We start from the raw sequence: 17,605 nt of genomic DNA, 5'->3' as shown, positions 1-17,605 counted from the left end.
ATACGTTATTAAAAAAAACTGCACTGGGCCCATCAACATGTCATCATACATGATGGAGGAGGGCAAAAACAAAGAGAGACATTAAAATAGAAGAGGGACTAGTTGAACAAAGACAGGGCTCAGTGGAAGGCGTATGGGCAAGGATAGGACAAAACAAAGTAATCGGAAAGACTGCAATCAAAATACATTATGTAAATGTATAAAAACTGTCAATAAAAGTTAAAAAATTTCCTATCATACTATTTTAAAACTCCTCTAAAATCTTCAAATTTATCCTTTCCAAAGGATTGCAGCGACAGGAGGCCCTGGTATGCCCATGTTTTTCTTTCTTTCCTCACAAATTAAATAAATAAATCCAATGAATACTCTATAGCATTTATTTTACTGAAAAGAAACCCTTCTTTTAAGAGTTATTTCCCCCTTATGATATTCCCAACTTAAAAAAATTATTTTATTCATTTGACAGAGAAAGAGAGAGAAAGGGGCGAGGCAGATAGAATGGTTATGCCAGAGCCTTTAGTCAGTGCAAACAAACTCCAGACACATGTGCTACCTTGTGCATCTGGCTTACGTTGGTCCTGGTGAATTGAACCTGAGTCCTTTGGCTTTGCAGGCATGTACCTTAACTGCTGAGCCATCTCTCCAGCACTTATTCCTATCTTTAAAACATTATCAGCCACTCTAAATCTATTAACATGATCACTAAAAAGTGCAAGCTTGGTGATTCTTTTTACATAGTGACTAAGCAAATGCTTAGTCTTATTTGGGAGTGTTTGTTTTCTTGTATATTCTTTCACCTTTAATTCCTCTTCTTTTAAAAATATATTTTACTCTTATTTATTTGAGAAAGAGGAAGGGAGGGAGAGAGAGAGAATATGGGTGTGCCAGGGCATCCAGCCACTGTAAATAAACTCCAGACAAATGTACCACCTTGTGCAGCTGGCTTATAAAGGTTCTGGGGAATTGATCCTGGGTCCTTTGGCTTTGCAGGCAAGTGACTTAACCGCTAAGCCCTCTCTCCAGCCCTCTAATTTCTCTTTATAATATGGCATTTTAAACAGCACTAGTTATAGTCAAACACTTTTATAATTTGCATGCATTTAAATCGTGAACCTGAGAAATCATCAATGAGGTAGGTGCTCTCTCAAACACCCAAACAAGTTAGTTTTGTGAAGGTAGGTAATTGGTCCATTTCTGAGTTCAATGAGGATGAAATGCTGGAGTTTTTTAGGTTACCAAATTATAGAATTAATACAACTCTAAAAGCACAATAAATTTTAATCATATAAAACATTATGACTTATGTGTGGATAGCTAAGACACTTAAAAACCTCTAGGTAAGGAAGGTAAGTTACTTAGGGATAAAAACCAGTTCTTTGTTTTTATGCTTACAATAGTGTAAGATAACAACTTAAGACTTATAGCAATAAGAAGTGAGAATGTAGCCTGGAGACCATTAAAAAGCAACTTGGGCTGGAGAGATGGCCTAGTGGTTAAGGCACTTACCTGAGAAGCCTAAGGACCCAGGTTCGACTCCCTAGAACCCATGTAAGCAAGATGTACATGGTGGTATATTGCATCTGGAGTTCATTTACATTGGCTAGAAACCCTGGCACTCCTATTTTCTCTCTCATGCACGTTAATAAATAAACTTAAAAAATGTTTTTTTTTAAAAAGCAATTTATTATACCAGGTGGGGACACTTGGACAGTATCTTATAATTCCATTAGATGCAAAAACAAGATGACACGGATTCAGGTGTCCCCCATAAACTTAGGGGTTTTGAATGCTAGGTTCCCGGCTGATGTAGATTTGGGATTTAACGCCTCCTGGAGGGAGTGTATTGTTGAGGGCAGGCTTATGGGTGTTACAGCCAGTTTCCCCGTGCCAGTGTTTGGCACACTCTCCTGTTGCTATTGTCCACCTTATGTTGGCCAGGGGGTGATGTCCACCCTCTGCTCATGTCATCGTTTTCCCCTGCCATTGTAGAGCTTCCTCTTGAGCATGTAAGCCAAAATAAATCTCTTTTTCCCAGAAGCTGCTCTTGGTCGGGTGATTTCTACCAGCATTGTGAAGCAGACTGCAACAGGGTGTTTTCTGAACTCAGATATAAACTTAGCAAAAACAAATAAACAAAGAAAAAAAACCCACTTATTTAACATAAAATGATGAAAAGAATGACTTATTAACAGGGGAGGCCTGTTGAATAAAATAATGTCTACATGTAGGAATTCCTTATGTGATATGAGAGCATAAGGTTATGATATGTGTCACCCTGCTGGCTGCCAGGGTTGACTGGGCTCACTTGGCTGGCTTGATGGGTATTCCTCCTCCCTCACTACTCCATGTGTGTCCTTCCAAGCTACATGCTTGGTTGAAGAAGACAATCTTCCTCAATACAGAACTATTCTTTCTTTCTTTCTTTCTTTCTTTCTTTCTTTCTTTCTTTCTTTCTTTCTTTCTTTCTTTCTTCCTCTCTCTCTCTCTCTCTCTCTCTCTCTCTCTCTCTCTCTCTCTCTCTCTCTCTCTCTCTCTCTCTCTTTCTTTCTTTCTTTCTTTTTATTCAATCCCGGCATGTGGGAAGCAGAGGTAGGAGGATCACTATGAGTTCAAGGCCACCCTGATCATACGTAAATAGTGACTTCTAGGTCAGCCTGGACTACAGTGAGAATTACCTCGACACCCCACCACCAATTTTTATTTATTTTCAAGCAGAGAAAGATACACACACACGGGGGGGGGGGGTGAGAAAGAAAGAGTGAGAGAATGGACTCCAAATGCATATACCACATTGTACGTGTGGTTTTACATGGGTACTGGTGGATTGAACTTGGGTCACTAGGCATTGCAGGTGATCACCTTACTCTCTAGCCTGAGAACTATTCTTTGGCCACTGGTATATAAGTAGCTGAACTTTTCTGCTAGAACCTCCAAACAAGCTCTCAAATATTTCATTATGAAGGGCTAGGAATAAATAGTTATCACATTAAAATGCTTGGCAATGTGGTGTGTGCCTATAATCCCAGTGGTAGGGAAAGGGAGCCAGGATTTCTGAGACTTGCTGGCCACCCAGTCTAATTGGTGAGCTCTAGACCAATGGGAGACCCTGACTCAAAGGAGGTGGATGGGGGAGGAGGAAACTGCAGAGATGACTCAAGTTGTTAAAGGCACTTGCTTGCAATGCCTGATGGCCCTAGCTCAATACCCCGGTACCCACATAAAGCCAGATGCACAAAATGACGTATGTATTTAGAGGTCATTTGTGGTAGAAGGAGCCTGGTGTGTTCATTCTATCTCTCCCAAGTAAATAATAACAAATAAACATTCAAACAATAATGTATCCTGCTAACAGAAAAGGAGATGGATGACATTCCTGAGGGTGATACCTGAGGTGGTCCTCTAGACATGTGCATCCTGATACATACAAGTACACACAAATATAACATGCACAAAAATTCATTATGAGTGGAAAAAAGTTAAACGGCCTGAATAACTCATCATTATTTCTTCAGATAAAATATCCAACCATGAAAAACAGCTATCAATATAATGCAGGGGGAAGACCATGGAATCTTCAGTCAAAATATTGGAGTAATCTCTGATTATCTCATTTACTAGTTTTATGCTCTCAAGCAATTCACATTACTGCTCTGAACTTTAGTTTCAACTGTAAAATGAAGACATGCCAAATTTCCAGTAGTCATGATTCCTCTCAAATTCAGTCAGAGAACAACCCACGACTCTGCAGAAGTATTGTGGTTATGTTAATTTGACAGTATGTCAAACTACCTTACAAATATCTACCCAAATATAAACCACTAGTAAGTGCTGAGCCCTAAACATGACATGTAAGCCATACCCTCCAAGGCTTAGCCCTCAGAGAAACAGAAGAATGCAAGGTAGGAGGATAGGAAGTGGGCTGTGGAAGGCTGTCTTTTGGATATGACAAGTGTGCTACTGCCAAGGATTCACAGCAGATGGGGTTTCCTGTGCATGAATGAACCTTTCAATCTCATCACAGATTAGGAAGGGAGCCTTGAGACCCTATACTTCTCAGAGTGATAGTGGAAACTGATAATTGCTGGGAGAGGGGAAGTCATGTCCAGTAAATAACCTCCTGCCTGAGACTATGCAAGTGACTCCAATTCATATCAGTGGGTCAAAAATTAAAATAAACAAACAAGACATGGCGGTAGGATAGGGTCTAATGGGAAGAAGGGTTTTAGTGGGAGGGGAAAGGGAAGAGAGGGTAACAAGGGGAATAGCATCAAAATGCATTGTAAATGTGTATGAAATTGTCAAAAATAAATTTGAAAACAATGAAGATAATGCCCCATGAGATTCCTGTAAAGATAAAAATGGTAAAAAGTTCTATATTTATTTATTTTTTGGTTTTTCAAGGGAGGGTCTTTTAGCCCAGGCTAACCTGGAATTCACTATGTAGTCTCAGGGTGGTCTTGAACTCATGGCAATCCTCCTACCTCTGCCTCCTGGGTGCTGGGATTATAGGACTGCACCACCACACCCAGCTTCTGCCTATGTGTTTGGTAACCAAGAAAACTCTGCCTATGTTTTTATTTGTTATTGTTTGTTTGTTTTGTTTTTCAAGGTAGGGTCTCACTATAGCCCAGGCTGACCTGGAATTCACTATGTAGTCTCAGGGTGGCCTCGAACTCATGGCAATCCTCCTACCTCTGCCTCCTGGGTGCTGGGATTAAAGGAGTGCACCACCACGCCCAGCTTCTGCCTATGTTTTTGATCTCTGAATAAGGGAATGAATAAATTAAGTCTAATAGTCAATTCTGTAAATATTTACAAAATGCCCCAAAGATCTGGGGCTTAAGTAATACTAAGTCTTGATACACAGTGAGGATTAGACTTGCCCAAGCAGAATAATGTCCCGAATTTAAATATCATTCACTTGCCCCTTGGCTACCCTTCAAGCTCAAAGACTCTAGTTATCTCATTTACTTTTTATTTCTATTCATTGGAATTTCTTTGTTTATTTCAGTTTTCTAAACATGTTGTTACTTTTTACAGGGGCATTTTTGAGGCAAAGTCTGACTCTAGCCCATGCTGACCTTGAATTCACAGCAATCCTCCTACCTCAGCCTCTTAAATGTTAGGAGTAAAGACTTGTGCCACCATGCCTGGCAAGATGTTGTTACTTTTAATTATGAAAACATTAATATATACAGAAAAGTAGAGGCTCATTACTCAAAGTTAATAGCTTGTCAATATTTATATGTTTTGTCTAATTATAAGGATCTAGAGCCAGGCATGGTGGCACACGCCTTTAATTCCAGCACTTGGGAGGCAGAGGTAGGAGGATTGTTGTGAGTTCAAGGCCACCCTGAGACTACATAGTTAATTCCAGGTTAGCCTGGACCAGAGTGAGACCCTACCTTGAAAAACAAAACAAAACAAATATATAGATAGATAGATAGATAAAGAATAAAATAAAATAATAAAAATAAAAAATGATCTAGAGAGATGGCTCAGTGAATAAAGCATTTGCTATGTAAACATGAGGACCTGAGTTCATATCCTCAGACTCCTGGTAAAAACTGGATGCTCTGGCAGGAATCTGTAATCTCAGTACGCCTATGGCAAGAAGGGGGTGGAGACAAGAGCCTCTCTCAGAAGTCTGCATGCAGGTTTCCTAGCCTGGTGAATACACATGATGAACAGGAGACCCTGACTCAAACAAGGTGAAAGGCAAGGACTGACATCCAAAGTTGTCCTCTCACCTCCACACATGCACCATAGCAAACACCTGCCTGCACTTACACACATGAACATGCACACACATATATACACACCAAAAATTATAGACATCCTGACCTCTTATCCTTTAATATAGCAGTACCTACCTAAACATAAGCACATTCCTATATAACCACCACAATGCTTTTATCACATCCTTGATGTTAACAGAACATAGCCCTTTTAACTTTTTCAGTTACATATAAACAAAGACAACATGGTTTGTTTTGTGCCTGCTTGAAAACAATTCTATACATTCTTTCTGAATTATTAGTGGGAAGTCAGCTCTTAAGATTTATCATATTTGCCTCTTTGGGAAGAGGAAGGAGCCCAGAGAGATGAGGGCAAAAAGAAAAGGTAGTGTGGCTGGAGCAAATATGAAAATGTCCTAATGCAACCCACTAGAAAGAGGCTAATCAATTTTGCAAATCCTTTGGCTCCTACTAGCAATGTGATTTAAACAAAAACAAAAACAAGAAGAAAAAAAAAGAAAGAAAAGAAAAAGAAAACTTCGGCCTGCCATGTAAAGAAATGACTCTTCAGAGGATGCTCACTTGCTAGCAAGTCACTTGGAGTTCCAAACAAACTGCATCCATAAGACTTGGTAGAGTTCTCGAGTGTGTTGTTTCTTTCCAAGTATCATGGGTATGAACTGAGCATCAGCAAGAACCATGGCATGCTCAAGACTTTGCCCTTAGCAGAACCAAGACCTCTGGCCAGTGTCAGATAATCTGTCACTATAAGCTACTTGTATCCAAGCCAGATATTTATTGCTATTGATCTGCCTGGTCCTAGCAAAAGACTTTTGTTCTCCCAGACTGGGACTTTGACCTCAATTAAGTTATGAATTTCAATCCGATAGACTGCTCCACTTACCCTACTGCTCTCTCTGACTGGATTAATTAGAATTAGCTAGGCCGAGAGTCACCCCAAGCTCCTCATGGATCATGTTATTTTAATAATAAATAAAGGAAGAGTGGCAATGTACAAGGAGTATTTTGAAAGACTGCTCATCTAGGAACATCATCATTTAGAACCTGCCAATATCAATTTCTCTGACTTTGATGACCTCATTTACTTTTTCTCTCTTTCTGTTCACTGGAATTTCTTCTGTGATTCTAGTTTTCCAAGCATGTTCTTTGCGTAAATTCTAAGTCCTTAGCACTTTGCTACTGTTTTAGGATTTCACTAAAGAGTAATTCACCAAGGCTATACTTTAAAAAAACAAACAAACAAATAAACAAACCAACCCTTAAAACATTTCATAATCTGAAAACATTAAAAAAGAACATTTTCCCATCATCTCAGGAAAAGAACACCAGTCATTAGCTAAATGCACTTTTCCTATATAGCTGGTTAATGCATGAAAAGCAGACAAACAGAATATCACTGAGAAGGCAATAAAAAGAATAAAAATGTGTAAATATATTTATTTTTAATCCATAACCCACTGGTACAGATTACATATTGGCCAATGGGGATCCTTAATCATGTTGATATCAATAAAAATCAATGGGTTAGAATTTGCAAAATAACACTGTACTGTTCTAACTTTATCCCCATCTATAAGAGTTGTTTGAAAATGTAAAGAATATAAGAATGCTAACATCCTGGGATCTAGTTCTTGGGTACTTAAATTGCACATTTTTTAGAACGAAAGACTCTTAAAACCTTGTAATTATCAATTGATAATTTGATGTAGTAAAAACTCATTTACTTTTTTTGTTTGTTTGTTTTGAGGTAGGGTCTCACTCTAGCTCAGGCTGACCTGGAATTCACTCTGTAGTCTCAGGGTGGCCTTGAACTCATGGCAATCCTACTATCTATTAAAGGTGTGCACCATCACTCCTGGCTTTCATTTACTTATTGATTATTGAAATTCTAATTTTTGATTGGCTCTGGGGAACATAAGAAAGAACTAATTAGGTTAACTGAAATAGTGACTTTAACACTGAAAGTAAGAGAAACATGAAGCACAGATTCTGCCCTCAAATTACCAAGAATTACAAGTATATTTGGATGGCACATCCTTAATAATAGAAGGATAAGCCAGAAAATAAAAAAAATCACTGTTTTATCAAGCTTTTCAAATGGAAGTGTTTTTATCAAGTGACCTTGAAGAAAAGTAATTGCCATGGATAAAAATGATTCCTGTTTTGAAAAATATAATGATTTCATTTTTCATTAGATTTAAAGTCCATCCTTTCACTTTCACATACATATCTATTTGGAGTCTGCAGACTATAAAACTCCCCTCATTTGAGAGTTTTATACTATCCATGGACAGGTGCTATGCTCAAATATCTCTCCCTCAGCACCCAAAACAAGAAGCAAGGATAAGACTTCACAATGTGTGAGAGAATCAAAGATTAAGAAGACAATTTGAAGAGGAGACTGTTTCCACAATGAGCCACTCAGCAGGAAAAGATCAAGTGACAAGATATATACTGGGCTTTGGCAATGAACTTGTTTCCACATCTAGTTTTCATTAACTCGCAATATTCTTAAGTGAAATAACCAATTTGCTAGCAAATCATCCAGGTGATTTACCACATTGGCCCACACTTTTCAAGTGACTCCTGAATAAAGGGTCACAAGGACAATTGTGAGGGAAAACAAGAAAATTTAACACGCTGACACCTTAATTTACATATGAAATGTCTGAACTATTGGTAATGACAAAAGTGGAATATAAACTACATTATAATAAAAACTCATTTAAAAATCTTAAACAATTTGAAAACTTGAATAACAAAAACACATACAAATTCAACAAGAAATGTACAAAATCAATGAGAAAAAAATTTAAATACTCCTAAGGTATGCAAAATAGATAATCAAATGAAAATATGTTATTTTTCCTTGGATAAAATGACTAAGCATATATAGATATCATTTCTAATTTGTAACTTCAATGTGCACCCAACATAATCACCAACAAGCTATCTTACAGAGTTAAAGCGATACTAAAGTTCATATTTTAAAAATGTGAGAAGAGGGGCTAGGAAGATGGCTCAGTCAGTAAACTGTTGATCACACACAAAGACCTGAGTTTGGATCCCATCCACCCACACAGAAGCCAGGTATAGTGATGTTTGCCTATAATCCCAGTGCTGGGGAGGCAGAGGATACTTGTGGCTTGCTGTCTAGCTTGTCTAGATGAGTTGGTAAGCTCTGGGTTCAGTAAGAGATTCTGTTTTGCAAATAAGGTGGGGAAATTGGAAAAAAAAAAAAAAAGGTGGGGAATGGAAGATGGCTTAGTGGTTAAGGTGCTTGTCTGTGAAGCCTAATGACCCAGGTTTGTTTCCCTAGTACCTGCATAAGCAAGATGTACATCATATGTGCCTGGAGGCCCTGGTGTGCCCATTCTCTCTATTTGATTCTTTCTCTCATAAATAAACAAATAAAGTGGAAGGAAGGCACCTGATGTTGACCTCTGGCTTCTTTATGCATGCATACACATGTACACATATGCATACACACATACATACATACATGCAAGACACACACACACACACACACACACACACACACACAGTGCGAGAATACCAGAAAAACACTTAAAAGAAAGCCTAGGACTGGAGAAATGGCTTAGCAGTTAAGGCACTTGTCTGTGGAGCTTAAGGACCCATATCCAACTCCCCATATCCCATGTAAGCTAGATGCACACTGTGATGCATGTGCGACCACATCAGGTGGCACACTGGAGTTCAACTCCAGTGGCTGAAGGCCCTGGTGCGCCAATTTTCTCTCTCATTAACAAAAAAACAACAAACTAGAGGGGTTAGGGAGATGGCTTGAACATGAAGGGTCAGAGAGAACCTAAGACTACCCAAGTGAGACCAGCACCCATGTAAAAAGTTGGGCTCAGCTACATACATCTGTAATACCATTCCTGTGGAAAGCAGGGACGCAAGTCACTGGGGCTCAGTGAGCAAAATGGGCAGCTCCCAGATGAGAGAGAGACTCTGTCTCAAGGAAATACTTGGATGAGCAAACAGAGCACACCCAGTGTTTTCCCTTGGCCTCTGCATACATGCACATGGGCACCTGCACCTGTACATACATGCATATATCACACACATTACATCACACACTACACATATTCTCTTTCTATACACACAGAAAAAAAAAATTATGAAGAAGAAATAGCTGCTCCAGATACTCATATATCTTTAAAGTCTTAATTAAAATAATGTACATAGACAGACTAGTGGGACATTACAAAGTCCAGAATTATAACCAAATGCAGATAGAAATACAGTATATGACCAAAGTGGGTTCTGAAATCACTAAAGGATGGATTTTTATGTAAACAGTGCTAGGAAAACTCGGCAGAAACTTGGAAAAAGATATAAAATTAGATCTGTATCCCATATCATACAGTTAGGAATCTAAATGTGAAATTACTTCAATTCTAAGAGAACATGGGTTCCCCCTTAAGTTTAGTGTAAGAAAAGGCTTTTAATTATGATTTAAAATCCAGAGCAATACAAAGTCTAATTAATTGACTACATAAAGGTTTAAAAGGCTTGCATAAATAAAAGATACCACAAACAAAATCAGAAGGGGGAGGTATCTATTCATATACCACAAAGGCTAATATTTTTAATATGGAAGAACTCTTAAAAACTCAAGTACAGGTGACATGTCTTTTATAGGGGAAGCTAACTGCTCTCTGACTGGACTGGAGGCCCACTCCACAGGAGGCAATAGATACATGCCTGGTATAAAAAACCTAGTCAAAAGCTTATGGTTGGGAGGTCATAAGACCTGGGGTAAGGGAGAACTACTACTGTAATCTGGCTAACTGGATATATTATCCCACCAAACTGCCCTCCAAATACTTATGTTTATACCCATATTTTTGGTTACAGAAGCTTCTTTTTTCAGATAGTGGTGACCATTGGGATGACTCAAACTTCACCACAGTGCTGAGAAGTGGCGACAGTGGAGTGTTCAACACTTAATGAGACATTTCTATCATACCCTCCAAGGCTCAGGGACCACTGCAGAAAAGGTAGCAGAAGGAATGTAAAAGCCAAAGGAAGGGAAAGAGTGCTTACAATACTGTCTTTCAGATACAATGTGGCCTAGATATTCATAACCTCAGTGGCTGGTGCTACCTACAAAAGCCCTGCATAACAAGAGGGGAAAAAATGACCTAAAAATGGGAGACAAGTTGGAAAGACGAAGGGATTAAGTGGAGGGAGGATTTGGAAGGGAGAGTAATGGGAGGGAATTATGATCATGGTATATTGCTTATACTTATGGAAGTTGTCAATAAAAAGTTTGAAAAAAATTGAGTCACAAAAGAGGAAAAGCTTAATAAAAATAGAAAACGTGTTTACAATTCATTAAAAAATGGACACAAAATGGCTCTTAAATATGAGAAAAGATAACAACCCATATATAGGGATATGCAAATTAAATACTTTGAGATACAATTTTATATCAGAATGGCAGAAATTTAAAACATAATACCACATTCTATTGATGGTAACTTAAAAATACAATAGGATAATCTATTCACAAGGTTGTAAGGAAACAAGTGGCACTGTTACATACTGGTGGTGGGAATGCAAACTGGTAAACCCTTCTAGAAGGAAATTTGACAACATTTAACAAAAATACATATGCACTTACTTTTGACCCAGGAATGTGACAGCTGAGTGCTCAGCACTGAATGACACATCTCTATCACACCTTTCAAGGCTCTCAGGGAACATTGTGGAAGAGGTGGTGGAGAGAGTATTAGTGCTACTCTTTTTTTTTTTTGGTTTTTCGAGGTAAGGTCTCACTCTAGTCCAGGCTGACCTGGAATTAACTCTGTCATCTCATGGTAGCTTCGAACTCATGGCAATCCTCCTACCTCTGCCTCCCGAGTGCTGGGATTAAAGGCGTGCGCCACCACGCCCGGCTTAGTGCTACTCTTAACCACTGGCCAGAGAATCTTCTCTTTGGAGATGGTGGCAGGTGAGGAGACTCAAAAAGAAAAAAAGGTGCTGAATGTAAGAGGCTGTTGAGAGCTCAGCACTAAATGAGTTATTTTTAGTGTGCCCTTCAAGGCTCAAAGAACATCACAAAAGAGGGCACAGAAAAAAATCTGAGTCAGAGGATGGAGAGGGGTACTTCGGGCTTTGGGACACTGTCCCCTGGACATGAAGTGACTGGTGCATTTATAATTTCATAGTGGAGGTCACTACCACCATAAGACCCACACAATACTGAATTCACCAACATTTTGCCACAGATGATAGAAGAGGGCACAAAAAGAAGAAAAAAAGAAGAATGAGACATCAAAATAGAAGAGGGACAACACTTGGAATGGGGGCAGGAAGAGTTATGACAAATTATAGTGTATATATTAAAATTCTCAAAAAGAAAAAAAGAGCTTGGGTTTTGAAGTCATAGTAACATACTCAAATCTTTTTTTCTTCACTTTCTAGTTCTAGGCTCCTATTTCTTCATCAGAAAGATATAGACAGTAACATATGTACATTATAGGGCTGATGTGGTGACTAAAACAGACAATGCACATGAAAGGTTGAGCACACACGAAATACTGAAAAAATATTTCATATCCTCCCTTCCTCCATCTTTATGTGCCCTGTGTAGTGGGTTACAGATGATTTTATTTACTACTTTAAACTTTGCTCCAGCTTATGATATCTTTTATAATACACAGATATCCACCAAGGGAATGGCATGCTGCTTTATGCTAGTTTACAAGCCATGAATTATATAATTTACATATGATAAAGTCTTTAAGCATTTTTCTTTGTGTGTGTGTTCATGTCTGCATGTGATATGTGTGTGGACATACATATATGAAAATGTATATGCACATGGTGTGTGTACGCAGTCCTGAGAACAACTTCAAAGTGTCCTTCCTCAGACCATTCTCTCTTTTGAGACAGGGTCACTTGTTGGCCTGGAGCTCACTGATGAGGCTATACTAGCTGGCCAGCAAGCTCCAGGGATCCACCTGTTTCTGCCTCTTCAGCATTGGGATTACAGCTACATGCCATTATGCCTGGTATTTACATGGGTACTATGGATCAAACTCATCCTTATACTTGCAAGGCAAACACTCTACCCAGTGAGCCACCTCCTAGTCCAGGCTCAATCCTTAAACATTTCCATCATACTCAAACAATAATTTTTTTTTTGACAAGTGTAACACCCACATGTGAAGTCATACCACAGGAGTCATACTACTCTCTCCATCCCATTTATTGCATTAATGTTACTTTATAACAAATCTGAGAAAGTCTACCATTAAATCTTGGGAATTCAAATGTTTTTTACTGTGCTTTTGGAGAAGTTTAAGTCATCTTTTGGGAACTAAAAAAAATCAGTTACTCAAGAAGAAGGTCACGCGCGCAATATGTGTGTGTATGCATGCATGTATATGCATTTGAGTTTACTTCATATCAATCTTATAGGTGGCAATAACCTAACTTGCAGAGTGCAATCTGCACATCTAAGCTATACAGTGGAAGAGAGGAAACTGTTCCCAACGCGAGCAGACAGTGAATAATATTGATAAAGGCACTTTCTTAGGAATAAAACAAGTTCTTTCTAGTTCTCTCAGCATCTCCGAATTCAGAAACCACAGTGCAATAAAAGAATGTCTGAGATATCTGAAGAGTAAAAATGACAGGAACACATAGAGTAGATTTTGTCATATCTCTAATTACTACTTCATTTCAGTTATTCTGTAAAAGTTATTTTTCAGACAATTGATAACATCAGCCTGCCTGTGTTATTAGTACCAAGATCCATGGCCAAGCACATAGTTCTAATAAAATTGATTTTCCTTTTTGGCAACCAATAGGCCAGTCAATAATAATGTTGTTTAAGAAAGATTGAGTCATGAAGGAGATGAGACTTTCCTTCCATTTATTACGTTTGTATTGTCTATATTTGAAAAGCATTTTTCAATAACGAGACCAAGAAGAAATTACATGGGTAAAGCTATTCTGAGAGCAGATCTCTAGAAGGCTTCTGCCTTTCAAGCATGTTATCAACTCCAACTGATGAAGCCAAAGCATTCTCTTAACTGAAGTTAGATAGCCTGGATTATAATTGTCAGTAACAAAGAAAAACCAAGGGTAGTGTTCCATAAACAGTGCTCTATAACACCACACAAGAGTTTTTTTTTTGGATCCTTTATATTATACAAGCAAACAGAATAGACAAAAATTTTCAACAATGCCTCAATTTGTAATGTTTTCCTTTGAGACATGTTTGAACAATTTACATCAAATAAAGATACAAATGTACCAAGAGGTTTTTGGTGCTTTTTTTTTTTTTTTTAACTTAGTAGAGGTGTTTTAGGAAAGTAAGGGTTGCAAATATGACTTCCAAAGTATACATAGGAAAAATAAACAAAAACTATAGGAAAGATTTTGAATGAGCAGTGAGGAAATTTGTCTTACCTGATATTAAACATTTTGAAGTTACAATCTAGCATAAACACATGAGCAGAAAAAACAGAACAGAAGAACAAGCCCAGAGACAGATGGAAAAATATAGAGGCATTGAGAAGATATATGGAGGACACTTAAATTTGCAAGAGACAAAATAATGACTATTCAATAAACATTCTTATAACTGGCATCATCTGAACAAAAGTACAACTCCTGAGATCATTCACACAATCAAGCAGTGTAGACGGCTCACAGAAGCTACAAATGTACCAAAAGAAAACATGATGTAAAGTTTTAGCATTAAGTGCTGATATTCCCATCCATCCATCCATCCATCCATCCATCCATCCATCCATCTATCTAGCTTCTTTGTGAAAAAACTCAAACTGGGCTGGAGAGATGGCTCAGTGGATAAGGCACTTGCCTGAAAGTCCTAATGACCCGGGGTTGACTCCCCAGTGCTCACATAAAGCCAGATGCACAAAGTGGCACATGCATATGGAGTTTTTTTGCAATGGCTGGAGGTCCTGGTACACCCATTCTTTCTGTCTCTGTTCCCACTCTCTCTGTTCACAAGTAAATAAATAAAAATATTTTTAAAAAATCTCAACCTAATAAACTGGGCAAAAGGTATGAACACATGGGGGATGAAAAGAGGTACAGAACCCCACCTCCATATGTGTATCAGCATTCTTTGCAACTGTCAAAGGTAGAAAGAATCTATCCATCCAATGAGGGAGGAATAAATGTGGGAGAGCCATGCAACTCAACCATAAAAAGGAAGGAAGCACTTACATGTCCCACCATGGATACAACTGGAGAATGTGTTAAGTGAAAGAAACCAGACAAGGGCTGGGGAAATGGCTCAGAGGGTGAGAGCTTGTCTGTGCAAGCATGAGGAACTGAGTTTGATCCTAACACAAAGTAAAAAACTAGGCATGCCAGGTGTAGTGGCGCACGCCTTTAATCCCAGCACTCGGGAGGCAGAGGTAGGAGGATCACTGTGAGTTAAAGGGCACCCTGAGACTACATAGTGATTTCCAGGCCAATCTGGGCTAGAGTTGAGACCCTACACCTCAAAAAACCAAAAACCAAACAACAACAACAAAAAAACAAAAAAAGCATGGCTGGAGCACTGAGCTGAGCAGAGACAGGAAGATTTCTGGGACTCCCTGGATAGCCAGTCTAACCAAAAATAGGGAGCTTCAGGTTTAGGGAGAAGACTGTCTCAGGGAAATGAGGTAGAAAAGTGACAAAGGATGCCTTACATTTTTCTCTCGGGTCTCTGTACATAGGTGCATGCACATGAACACACACACAGCCTCAGAAAAGATCACACATTTCATGAGTCCATTTATATGCATTGCCCAGAATAGACAAATTCATTGAAAAAGGCTTGGGGGAAACAGGAAGTAACTGCTTAATAAGTACAGAATTTTCTTTCATGGTAGTGACTAGATTATAGAACCCTAGCAGTGGTTACAGGGACTACATACTTTAAGATGGTTAACCTCATAAATTTTCATATGGAATTTTACTTCAATTTTTTAAAGGCTCCTTTTTTTCTTTAATCACTCTTACCTGACAGTTAATGTCAGCTTTATACTGTAGCAAGACTGTGACTAGTTCCTTATGTCCTCGGTCACATGCCCAGTGGAGTAGAGCCCTGCCCTATAAACAGAGAGAGAACAAAAGAAATTTCTTAATCCAGTTGAAGGGCCACATAAAAAAATGTTTTAAAAGGCATAGGAGTCATGACAAACTAGCCAAGGGAGGGATTTAAGCAAAACCACAGCAGAGAAGCATGAGAGACCAAGATCTACCAGAAAGGAGGAAACCAGTCAAAATCCTGCCAAGGCACTTGCAGCCCCCTTCTGGGTGGATACGCCCTGCCTGGAGACCAGCTGCAGGAGCACAGACGAAACAAGGGGATTTTCCAATCTCATCAGCCTCTAGGCAGTCAAGAAACCTGAAGGGGAAGATAGCAGGGGCTGGCTGAGGAGCTGCTGAACAGGATACAGGCAGGACTACGTGAGCAGTTCCAGTACAACTCCAGGCTTCCTGAACTCTCCCATCCCCAACCATCATAATCATGAACCTCCAGAGAATGCATTCAGCCTCTGGCAGTCACGGCATCCAGTGCAGCTGACCAGAATACAAGGTCCACAGCACAACAAGGAGGGATTGAGGTGGGCACTCAGCATTGGTGAGACTGGAAGCCACCCCAAAAGGTAACAAGGCTGACTGACAAAAAAAAAAAAAAGCAGGTAGGTAGGCCTGCACTGGAAGTGCCAATCTGTCTTTCCATGGCAGAGCAGGTTATGGGTTGCATATTCTTGGTTGGCTTTACCATTCTCAATTAAGCTATATTTGGGGGTTTGACTATTGTTGCCTTTGATGCTTTCAGATTCATAGGGCCTTTCTCTTTTTCTTTCATTATTGGGGTAGGGTCTGATTCAGACCCAGGCTGTCCTGGAGCCCATTTCAGAAAAGAAATCTCAACCTCCCAGCTGACAGGATTAAGGGTGTAGAGCAACACACACTCTTAGAGATTTTGGCTTTATAAGGTTATCTGTTTGTTATAATAATCACACTTACATACTCTGTGCTGGTTTTTATTGAATGTGTATATTGCTCAGTTGAATTTTAGAATTTTGCTAGTAAACTGCTCCACTCAGCCCACTAGAACACTTGAGTAGCAGGCAAACTCAACACCTAGGATTACTTTTGAGGTTGGATAGTAGCACAAAAGCTACACGTGGCATCTTAAACTCCTCCTCTGAAGGTATATAAAGTTGGACTTCCAAGTCTAAGAGCATAAATAATTAGAAAACCCAAGCATCAAATCAACTCAGGATGCAAAAACTACTATATTGTAACACAAGAAACACAAAGAATCAAGACAATATAACCCCATCAAAAATTATGAATCCATCACAAATGACCCCAATGAGACTGTTTTAGGTGATATGCCTGACAAAGATTTAAAAAAAATGATTTTATCTATATTCAAAGAAACTAAAGGAATCAAAGAGAAAAAAAAAAACACTCTTGAAGGAATTCCAAGAGAACACAGGAAACCAGCTCAATGAAATAAGGAGGTCATTACAAGACATGAGTAAGGAAATAGAAATACTAAAGAAAACCAGGCAGAAATACTAGCACTGAAAAACAGTTAGTCAAATAAAAACCTCTGTGGAAAGTCTCACCAGTAGAATGGATGAAGGAGAGAATAGAGAATACCTAAACTAGAAGACCAGGTGGCAGATCTAATACAGTCCAACAAAGAGAAAAACAAGTTAATAGGAAGGGAATAATTCAGGGTATAGTAGGAGAAGAATGTCAATCCAAAGACATTGTAGGTGTTTTCAACAAAATCATAGAAGAAAAATTCCCCCAAATTG

At 38.9% G+C, this 17,605-nt stretch overlaps 1 protein-coding gene across 4 annotated transcripts in view; it reads right to left on the bottom strand.

Annotated features, from left to right (window-relative positions):
* Acbd6 (acyl-CoA binding domain containing 6) overlaps nucleotides 1-17,605 on the bottom strand; it is a 183,740-nt gene that overhangs the window by 59,054 nt on the left and 107,081 nt on the right. For 2 of the 4 annotated variants that reach the window (XM_004658739.3, XM_045141755.1), the window contains exon 6: nucleotides 15,783-15,872. The exons of the other annotated variants lie outside the window; for them this stretch is intronic. In XM_004658739.3, coding sequence (XP_004658796.2) covers nucleotides 15,783-15,872 — 90 coding nt within the window. The remainder of the gene's footprint in view (nucleotides 1-15,782; nucleotides 15,873-17,605) is intronic. 4 annotated transcript variants of the gene reach the window in all.

This window comes from Jaculus jaculus, chromosome 1 (genome assembly GCF_020740685.1).
Source record: "Jaculus jaculus isolate mJacJac1 chromosome 1, mJacJac1.mat.Y.cur, whole genome shotgun sequence".
NCBI classification, from domain to species: domain Eukaryota; kingdom Metazoa; phylum Chordata; class Mammalia; order Rodentia; family Dipodidae; genus Jaculus; species Jaculus jaculus.
This window is presented reverse-complemented; position numbering and strand designations above follow the sequence as displayed.